The sequence below is a fragment of the Eriocheir sinensis genome, unplaced genomic scaffold (assembly GCF_024679095.1).
Source record: "Eriocheir sinensis breed Jianghai 21 unplaced genomic scaffold, ASM2467909v1 Scaffold512, whole genome shotgun sequence".
NCBI lineage: Eukaryota > Metazoa > Arthropoda > Malacostraca > Decapoda > Varunidae > Eriocheir > Eriocheir sinensis.
The window spans coordinates 117843-129056 of record NW_026111846.1 but is presented as its reverse complement, the minus strand read 5'-3'; the positions used below and the strand labels follow the sequence as shown (position 1 = coordinate 129056).

Genomic DNA, 11214 nt, shown 5'->3' with positions numbered 1-11214 from the left:
GCGACGAATGAGCCAGAGTTATCGCCTTGGAAATACTTGGGGGGTAGAATCACCACCTTAGTGGCTTCTCCGTACGGACTCACTAAAACACATCATTTATTTCCACCTGTAACTCTGACAGGGGCGGCATCTCACATTATGCCCATCTTCAACACAATATAACATAATTTCCACCTGTACCTCTAACAGGGGCGGCATCTCACATTATGCCCATCTTCAACACAATATAACACATTTTCCACCTGTACCTCTAACAGGGGCGGCATCTCACATTATGCCCATCTTCAACACAATATAACACATTTTCCACCTGTACCTCTAACAGGGGCGGCATCTCACATAATGCCTTTTTTCTCTGAGTTTTGCTCAATTCTCATTCATGGGGCTTCCTTCTTTTAGCATACTTATATGCTGGCTGCTCATCATGCAGCTCACTAATCTCCTGAATACTCCAGTCAAGTGTGTGGCCAATACACTCACTATTCAGGTCCATACATATCATATATTTTATTTTCTCATTTTTCGGCGCCTGTTTCTTTTTCTGCACTAGTGCAATACCTTGCCCCTCATTATCCACGTGTTCCACGGTTTTGTTGTTCCTCATCCACAAACATTATCGCGCGTGTCCTTCTAATTCAATCTCAGTGTCCTGTGAGCCTTCATCCTTGATAAAAAAAATCTGCTACTATATTTTCCTTGCCAGGCAAATGATTGATTGTGAAACCATACTCACTCATGAGAGTCTGCCATCTAGCTATCCTGCCGTTGGGACTAGCTACCTGTAACAACCATACTAAAGGTCTATGATCCGTGTGGATCTCAACAGGGTAACCCAGTATTAATGGGCGGTTTACGTGTAACCCATAAATTACTGTTAAAGCCTCTCGTTCAACTATACTGTTTCGCTGTTCTGCGGTATTCAATTTCTCACAAAAAAAGATACAGGTCTTAGTTTATCATCATTATCCTGTTATTGCAATACTCCACCAGTATTGTAGTAGGATGCGTAGAGTGACTGTACCAAGCATTCTATCCATAAGGGTTGAGAACGCAATTTTTGTTTCATCCGTCCATATGAGTGGAGTTTTATTTATTTATTTATTTATTTATTTTATTTTATTTATTTGCGATAATAATTAGTCAATCCAAGAAATGACTGTAAATCATGAACAGTTTGGGGGGCCAGGACGTTTTGTATGGCCTCCAGCTTGCTAGATTGAGGTCTTATTCCCTCTGAGCGGATGGCATGGCCCAGGTAATCTACTTTGTCCTTAAAAAAGTTACACTTCTCCATCTTAAGAGTCAGTTTGGCTTCCTTTAAGCGATCCAGAATTTGTTCTAAGTTATCTGCGTGATTAGAAAATATATCGCCCAGGATAATTATGTCATCAAGGTACACCTGAACCTTGTTGCTTAATAGTCCTGTAAGGACAGTGTTTATTATTTTCTTGCAGCAGGACGGGGCTGTTTTAAGGCAAAAGGGGAGGGAAGTAAATTCCCAATGTCCTGCTGGAGAAGAAAATGCCATCTTCTCTCTGCTGATTTCATCTTGGGGGATTTGATGGTAACCCTGTTTCAAGTCTAGGCCTGAAAAAAAACTTACTATCTCCCAATTGATTGAGTATGGTAGTTATATTAGGGAGTGGGTACCGGTCGTCCCGTAGTGTTTTATTAAGTGCCCGGAAGTCCAGACAAAGTCGTAGTACTCCATCTTTTTGGGGCACTGTGATAAGTGGTGATCGCGAAGGGCGAATCACACCCTGTAGCTAGAGCGATATAAGTTGTTCATTTACTCTGTCATGATAACTGATAGGAATGTTATATGGACGCCTGTACACTACTTCATCAGTGTTTTGCTTGATGGTGCTTAAAAAAATAGGGCGTTACTGTTAATGGTTCTTGTTCTGTGGAAGACACTGTTATATATTTATCTATTAAGGACTTTAAGACCTGATTCTCTCTCTTCACTTGGGAATTTAGCGTCAACAATTTGATAGAGGCTTTTCTTCCTTACTTCAAGCTCTGCGGGCTTCAGGTCTGTCTTAACTGTGTCAGCGGTCTGTACACTAGATACTTGTGGCAGATCAGCGTATAGCTCAAGAGTGACAGGCTTCACAAATCCTAACGTTGTATTATCATCCATCTTTACACACACTTTCAATATTCAAATACGGCACAGTGACATAAGATCTTTGATTGTCAGATGAAAGGGTTAACTTAACTATCCCTGAGCACAAGACTCTACCCTGAGGAGTACTAACACAAGGCTCAATTAAAGCTTCACTCGCCTGTAGTTGCGTCACTAGCGTTATGTAACCTGGGAGCGAATCCACAAAGCGTCAGTGGGATGGGGAGGCGTTAATACTTAATAGCGCCGTTTTCTTCCACATCGGCATGCTGGAACGCTCCAAATGGGTAAGCGGTGAGTGTATTTTGCGCCGATTTCTGTCGTTAGTTACACCTAGGTCCGAGGTGGTGTAAAACACATATATAATTATTTTTGTGCACAATTTGACCTTTTTATTAACTGTTTATAAGCTTTATCACCATAGAAGCATGTATATGCCATGCAAAAAGTGAAATTTTAAATGGAACACCCCAAAATATGCCTGAAAACGAGGCGGCTGACAGTCTGCCCTTAGTACCCCTTACCCTAGCGTCACGCATACACACAGCAGCTTACGAAATGAATATTATCCTCGCATATTTTCACGCCCGTGCTCTGAGGAGGGAAAGACGGTTTCGGGATCGTCTTGACCCCTTAGAATTAAGTGACAGTGAACTTATTCAAAAGTATCGCTACCTCGGCAAGAACTAACCCTCCTCTTTCAGGAGCTGCAGCCTCAGCTTGAGAGGAGGACAAGGCGTAGCCAGGCCTTACCAACCCACACACAGGTTTTGCTGGCCCTGAGATTTTTGGCAAGTGGCTCCTTTCAACATGTCATTGGAGACACTGCAGGTAACATTTATATAGTTTATTGGTGTTGCATGCTTCCGCCGCTCAGTGCATCTGCCATCACTTATTAATGTCTGTTGCCCTACATTGTTTTGCACCTAAATCTTAATTGTCAGGAGAATTGTGGGTGCTACTATAGCGTGAGGTCTACCACACTATAGCGTGAGGTCTACCACACTACTACACTATAGCGTGAGGTCTACCACATTGTAGCGTGAGATCGACCTACCGTTAGTACTATACCACACAGAAATGTAAAAATAAACATGCTATCATATATTTAGACAAATTTATACTACCCAACCTAACCTAACCAAACCTATACTAACCCAACCCAACCTAACCTAATCTAAACTAACCCAACGTAACCTAACATAACCTAATCTAAAATAACCCAACGTAACCTGAAGTAACCTAAAATAACCCAACCTAACCTAACGTAACCTAAACTAACCCAACCTAACCTAACCTAACCCAACTTAACCTAACATAACCTAAACTAACCCAACCTAACCTAACCTAACTTAACCTAACCTGACCTAACCTAACCGGATGTTCTTTACCCTACATAACCTAACCTAATATAACAACCCAACCTAACCTAACCTAACCTAACTTAACCTAACCTCTTATTTGCCTGATAATCCTTTCCTGGATGCCTACCTTAATCCCCACACACACACCTGGCTGCAGAGCTAATCTGGCTGACTATTTTTATTGCTCTATGATCTAGTATGGCGGTAGACCTCACCCCTGCTCCTGCTGGGTAGGCCACATATGGCGGTAGACCTCACGCTATAGTAGCACCGAATTGTGCCTTCCCTTCAAGGGATTGAGTGGGGGCCTAAATCCTCAATAGGTTAGTTTATTTTCTTAAAGGGGGGTTGAAGGGGAGTAAACCCCACATGCTTATGTTAAGTTACAGTAGTTTCCATATATACACTTTCATGTGTTACACAAGCCAGCATCAGCAGGCTTTGGTGTGGGCAAAGTTCCCAATAGGTTAGTTTGTCTTCTTAAAGGGGGGTTGAAGGGGAGTCTGAACCCCCACATGCTTAGGTGAAGTTACAGTAGTTTCCATATATACACTTTCAGGTGTTACACAAGCCAGCATAAGCCGGGTCTTGGACCGGATTTGCACCGTCTTGAGTGACAAGTCGGTGCAAGAAATCAAGATGCCTCCTACAAATATTGAGCGGAGGAGAATTGCTCGGAAGTTTTTAAGGATTCAAAACTTCCCAAGGGTTATTGGAGCCATTGATGGTAAGATTATCCTTTTTTTTTTATTTAGTGATGCTATTATAATTACACATTCCATTGAGATTCCCTTTGGGTGAAAGGTACCAGATTACCCCTTGCTCCTTTTAAGCATTTAAAATTTGTAGTATTTAATTTCAGATGTTTCCATATCAAATTTATCAGTTTAATATATATATATATATATATATATATATATATATATATATATATATATATATATATATATATATATATATATATATATATATATATATATATATATATATATATATATATATAGATATATAGATAGATAGATAGATAGATAGATAGATACAGTGACTGTAATATGATAATTTAGTACTTTTATTTGTTTGCACAGGCACCCATGTTGCCATCAAGGCCCCATCTGTAGACGAGGCCCTGTATTTCAACAGGAAAAGGTATCACTCCCTGAACATCCAACTTGTTTGTGATGCTGATGGAGTGATACTCAGTTACTGCTCCAGATTCCCAGGTATATTATTTTTGAATTGCATAAAAATTTCACCTATCCATGTACTGTATTAATTATCATGCGACTGAACAAGATTAGTGTTACTGCAAAAGAAAACGGTGTGATAAGCCTTGACATTAGATATAAATGTGCAAGATCTGATATATTACTATGATATAGGGCTTAACTCTGCCACACCTATTTTAAATATACTTTACTGTGTTTGTCTAAGTTCATGTATATTAAATTCTAGGTTCTACACATGACGCCTTCGTGTGGGCCAACTCTGAGCTGAAACAGCGGTTTCAGGAAGGGGAGTTTGGGGACTTCCTGCTTGTTGGTGAGTATCTACATAAAAAGTGCATGAGTGTACCAGTATTTCAGAGCCATGTCTTATATAAAATAGTAACATTAACTGGCAGACCATCCATCACCTTAGTGACAGCAAACTTACACCTACTGCCGTATGTACCAATGCAGTCTTAATAGGTTGTACAATCTTTATGGCCATTTTTATGTTATCTGAAAAAGAAATTGCTTCATACTTAACTTAGAAGATAACTTTTTCACAATACCATTTCATGCATGATAAGCAGGCCTGCTACATGACAAAACAATAAGAAATCTTATTTTGGATCATATTATTGCAGGTGACAGTGGGTATCCCCTTGAGCCCCATCTCATGGTGCCAGTGAGCAACCCCTCCACTGAAGCGGAGAACCGCTACAACAGGGGGCATGCCCAAACGAGGGTGATTGTTGAGCAGACGATTGGGATGTTGAAGAGTCGCTTTAGGTAATGAAGTGACATAATGCTGTGTAGAGTAGTGCTTGCTATAGATATAATTGTTAAGTATTACAAACATTTTATTTGTGTCTCTATAGTATACTTTGTAGATACACTTGTTATGAAGGAATCCTCTTTAATATGAAATCTTGCTTCTCACAGGTGTCTGCACTCTTCTGGGGAACACTGCAATATGCACCCATCAAGTGTGCAAAAATTGCAAATTCATGCATGCTACTGCACAATCGCTGCATCAAGCGTCGTATTCCTATTCCTTCTGATGTATGTACTAACCACATATTTTCATGTACTTTAAAGGAGATATCAATATCAAGGTCATTAGATTTGGCACAGCAGAGGCATGATCGGTCTTTCAATTGTTGTTTGAGTAATAGAAAATGGTCTGATGCATATTCATGGTATGAAAATATATATTTTTTCACACATAATATTGTCTTGAGAATTCCCAGGTTTAGGTAAAAATTTTCATTGTCACATTAAAAGACTACTCTTCTTATATCAACTTTTAAAGAAATGGAAAGTTCATCTTCAAACCCAAAGATATATCAGGCTCTCACAAATGTCATCAACTTATTTCCAGCTTCCACCAGTAGACAACGAGGAAGTGCCCCAGGCTGCCGTCATCCGTGCTGTGCAGAGAGGGCAGCGAGGACTGGCAGAGCTGTGCAGCAGGAGATTATACAGCATTTTTACCAGCCATGAAGTAAGACAGGCAGACAGCACTGGCATGTGTTATTGAGTATATAAGGATTGAAAGAATGCCTTTCCATGTCTCAGTACATGTAAAATTATATAAGTGCAGGATTTTAATATCAAGAAGAATTCGCTGGCAAATGTTAGGTTAGAGTAATACAAATCTATACCAAAAAGGAGTGTATATATTATGGTAACAGTATCACTTAAATATTACACTGACACAATACTATAACTACCAAATTAACAATATCCTGAATCACAGCACCAAGAAAATGCACAATATGGCATTACCCTGTAAATATCACAGTAACACTGTCATGAATCACAGCACGCAAAAAATTAATAAATATTTGAACATTATATTGTACATACACTCTTGAATCACAGCACCAAAAAATACTAAACATTTTAGAATTATAATGTACTTAACATAGGTGCCTCAATACTCCCTTCTTGAAGGCACTAAGTAATAGGCTGAAGGAAATACAGGTTCAGATAGGCTGTTCCAGAGTTAACCAGTGAAAGGGAAGAATTAATACAGGTACATAAGTGGTTTTATACAGTATAGGGGTGAGCTTGAGTAGAAAGACATGGTGTGAAGATTAAGGAATAAGGGAGGCATGCAGTTAGCAAGTTCAGAAGAGCAGTAAGCATGAAAATAATTAGAAAATGGAGAGCGAAGCAACAATGCAAAGAGATTTTAATGGTTGAAGACAGTTACAGAGAAAAGGTGATTGTAGAAGACAACTGACAGGAAACATTTTTTTTTCAGGAGTTCCATAGCAAGAGCTACAAACTCCTGCAGAGAGGCCATCATGCCTCTCTGTGCTGCTGCCATGTTCTCCAGAACCTGCTGCTGCGTTGCAGCCATCTGCTCAATGGCCTGCACCAACCTCTGCAGTGCCTCCCCTTGCTCCCTCTGGATCATGACGAGAGCATCCAGGCTGCACTGCATATCCACTTGTGTGACCTGAGCTTGGGCGAGAACCTCCAGGTCTTTGGAGTGAGCAACTGCATTTAAAAAGGAAAACATTAATTATTTTATTTTTTTACTACAACTTACAAAATATATTTTTAATAAAGTTATGTCTTTTTCCTGAATTACTCCTTATACCTATATATAATACCCACAACTAAACACACATTTGCCAGAAACATGTATACCTAAAAACTTAGACCAAAGCAGCTGGAACAAAAACTGTTACCTGCAGGAGTTCTGCGCCTTCTTCTCTGGGCACCTGGTAGTGGTGGTTGGGAAGCAACAGGCCGGTGGGTAGAGGCAGGCCGGGAAGGGACAGGCTGGGGGGAAGTGAAGGGCTGAGGAGTTGCAGCAGGCTGGGAAGCGACAGGGTGGAGGGTAGAGGCAGGCCGGGCAGCAACCTCACCAGCAGCTGCATCCGTGAAGCTGAAGATATATAAATGAGGGTAGAAGTAAATGTTTTCCTGTGTACTGTACAAATAAAATACATTTAATAACTACATTGCTTGACTGTAATAAATAAATTATTGGAAAAGGTTACACATGACACATGTGCATACACTGTTCATAGGTATGTAGTGAAGAATAAATCTTAAGTCATACTTATTCACCTTATAGTGGTGTTCTCTTCTAAGTTGAAAATTTCAATAAATTGGGAGTCCCCCAATGAGACACCAACACCAATGCTGGTGGAAGGCTGCGGTTCCTCCACAGAACCTGACAACCCTGTAGAAAGAAAATGCTTGCATTAATTGAGGTGATATTCTGGCAGATATATATTCTTTTAATGCTCTGTTGCTCCTCTGTTTTTTATTAATACTACATATGATTAATTCCTATTTTCCATGCAGCTCAAAATTATCCCTGGACTGTTGCCTCTCCTCTGGCTAATTTCAGCAATAACTTAGGAAATATAAAAAGAAACTACTATAGAAACAGATTAAGGAAGTGAAATGGGATTGGTGGACTGATCTGTGGAGATGTGGAACTAGTGGGGGAATCCCCACCTGTGGAGATACAGTCCAGGGATCAATTTGTGCTGCATGGACCATAATTGTAATTTGTCTTTGTTTCCCTTACTCATTGTGGCACCCTGACTGTCGGGGAGTGGTAGTCCTGTGACTGCCACAGGGGACATCATCCTTAACACCACCTCCTCTACAGCTGTGTAGCTGGTGGTGTCTGAAGGTCCCCCACCTGCAGACATACAAAAGTTGCAATTATCAACCACTTAAAAGCTCTCATGTTAAGCTAAATTCATCTGTTAAATTTTGGCTTTAATACTTATTATGAGGGTAAATTTTGAGAATCATATACCTTTATTAAAGGAGAGGGTCTTTGCCCCCTTAGTCAGCCGCACAAACTAGGTTTACAACTAAGCTACCGATAACGTTTTGAGCAAAACGTTGGACTCACAGTGCCTGCGAGGTGCCTCTGCTCTTGCCCGCCTTAACCTTCACCAGGCTTCGTAAGTCTTTGAAATTGCGTCGGAACTCCTCTTCTTTCCTCCAGACACGGCTGACCTAGTTTACGAGAGCTGTCACCTCCTCCCACGCTCGCTGTTTTTCTCCCCGTCACTTTTGATCCCTCCAGCCTTCCTAGAATTATGTGGCGACGCTGCTCCACCTCCTCCACCAAGGTCAATGCCTCAGTTTCAGAGAATTTTGGCCTCCGCTGATGTTTTACGTATGGAAGCGCCATGGTTAGAAACTCGACTGTGGCGCCACAGTATGTAAACAATGCCCTCATGACTCACTCGGCGATAAGAGAGTCTTCTTGTGATTGGTTGCCTTGCGTGTGACGTCGAGTCAGTGACGTATCACCCCCGGCAGCCAATGAGCACAATTTGAGGCGTCTGCGCCAATCCCAGCAAACCTTGAGGTATGGCTTTGTTATGCTGGCGCACAGAAAACTGGCGTTCGCAAAGAGTAGAGTAAAATACTCCGCGTTACCTTAATGTTTTCCAGTATCGGGCCCCTGCAACAGATGCATGCAGTTGCAAAGGTTCAGCTGCTTGGCAACGTACGGCCTTATTTTCAGTGAGACTTTCTTCATTTCATCTACATTTAGCTAAGATCCTTCACCTCTAGATATAAGACATATTTTTCCTGGCATAATTGTATGGTTTTCACTTCTATTATCAGTTTTAAGCTTCGTTCTTTTGTTCCTCATTTAGTTGCAATGTTTTCAAAATAATCTCGTGCTACACGACAAATCAGTATTCAACATAATATGAATCGGCAAATCTACATCGCGTGTTATCAATAAGTCTTGGAAACTACTTTTTCCTTCCATATTAACTTGTCTTTTACCGTCATTTTCAATATGGTATCTTTGCACAGAGACAATATTCACGGGTTTCGCTTCACAGTTATTTACTGCGAGCCCTAATTCTTTAATAAATTCATCCGTTAAAAACTCACACACGCTCCTGTTTCTAGGAGCGCTGCCACTTTTGCATATGTATTATCATGAGTAGTGCGATCTGCCTAACAAAGTTACTCTTGAGTTATGTTGATTATAGCCTTCTTTTCATTATTTTTAAGGTCACTCCCTTGTTTGTTATAGCCTTCTTTTCCTTATATTTATGTGAGGCGGTTACTCCCTTGTTCGTTATAGCCTTCTTTTCCTTATATTTATGTGAGGCGGTTACTCCCTTGTTCGTTATAGCCTTCATCTTATTATATTAAAGGTTACTTTCTTCTTCGTTATAGCCTTCATCTTATTATATTAAAGGTTACTCCCTTGTTCGTTATAGCCTTCATCTTGTTATATTAAAGGTTACTCCCTTGTTCGTTATAGCCTTCATCTTATTATATTAAAGGTTACTCCCTTGTTCGTTATAGCCTTCATCTTATTATATTAAAGGTTACTCCCTTCTTCGTTATAGCCTTCATCTTATTATATTAAAGGTTACTTTCTTCTTCGTTATTCGCTCATTTTCCGTTTTTTCCACTGCAAGTGTGCATATTTATTTATTTATTTATTTATTTTCATTTATTTATTTAATGTTATTTGTAGTAGATAACTGAGGGGGGCACTACCCTGGCCTCCTCTTCCTCTGATTCTCTTACTTCACACATTTATCTTAATACTTCACACTATTGTCCATATGCTTCATTTTTTTTTTCATTCTTGACTTTTTATCCATACCTCACACTTTTAGTATTTCACATTTTTTCTAGATCATACTCTTCACTTCTTACCTGGGGGACGCGGGTTAGGACTTTATAAAGTCACTCTATGGCTGCATGTCCGCCGCGGCACACCACCACCCTGTGAGGCGTAGAGCCCCGTGTTCCCCTCCATCCTGGGGTAACAATCCTACAACAAACAAACCTGGGAGGCAGGACGCTGCCGCTGCCTGTCACCTGACACCCTCTCACTGAGGAGTGGATCACGGCGCCGGTGGAGAGAGACTGCCCATCCCTCTCCACTCCGCCCGGGAAGGAACTCATGAATTCTCGGTTGAGTCGCGTGTGCTACCCATTGCACTACAGAACAACAGTGGTTGGCCAGAGTTTCCATTACCATATCGTCAAAGTCCATGTCCTCCGGAAGAACCATTAATTATATGATTAAATCGTCACTATTATTTCCGCCACTTAAAACGAGCAAAGCTTAATGAAAATAAGAGGTGTTTTCTCGTCAGAGTAAATTAAACAAAAGCACTGTAAGCACATGTCCCTATTTATCCCTATACCGCTGCCGCCAGTTTTAGACCCTTCTTTTCTTGTATTAAATCAACTCTTTTATCACTCATTAATTACTCCATAAATGATCTCACCGTCTCGTATCCCTGGTAGCGTGATCCGGCTTAAGTTGTTATTGGAGACTGGTGTTCGGGGATAAACAAGGGAAAAAGAAAATATACATTTATTTAAAATTAAATGAAAGTAATTGCCTTACGCAATATTCTATGCTCAGACGATCATAACACTGGCATATTCAGCAATGGATGCAACATATGACAAACGACATGTCTTAAACATAATACTACAATATGTGCTCAGTTGTTGCCAATAATAATAACACTCGTCG

The 11214-nt window shown here is 40.4% G+C and overlaps 1 protein-coding gene across 1 annotated transcript; it reads left to right on the top strand.

Annotated features, from left to right (window-relative positions):
- The first annotated feature begins 2365 nt into the window (after window positions 1–2365).
- Window positions 2366–5490, top strand: LOC126992882 (putative nuclease HARBI1). The gene is made up of 6 exons (XM_050851711.1): window positions 2366–2422; window positions 2833–2959; window positions 4052–4219; window positions 4578–4712; window positions 4945–5031; window positions 5342–5490. The coding sequence occupies exons 3-6, from the start codon at window positions 4132–4134 to the stop codon at window positions 5488–5490; spliced, it is 459 nt and encodes a 152-aa protein (XP_050707668.1). The 5' UTR covers window positions 2366–2422; window positions 2833–2959; window positions 4052–4131.
- The last annotated feature ends 5724 nt before the right edge of the window (window positions 5491–11214 follow it).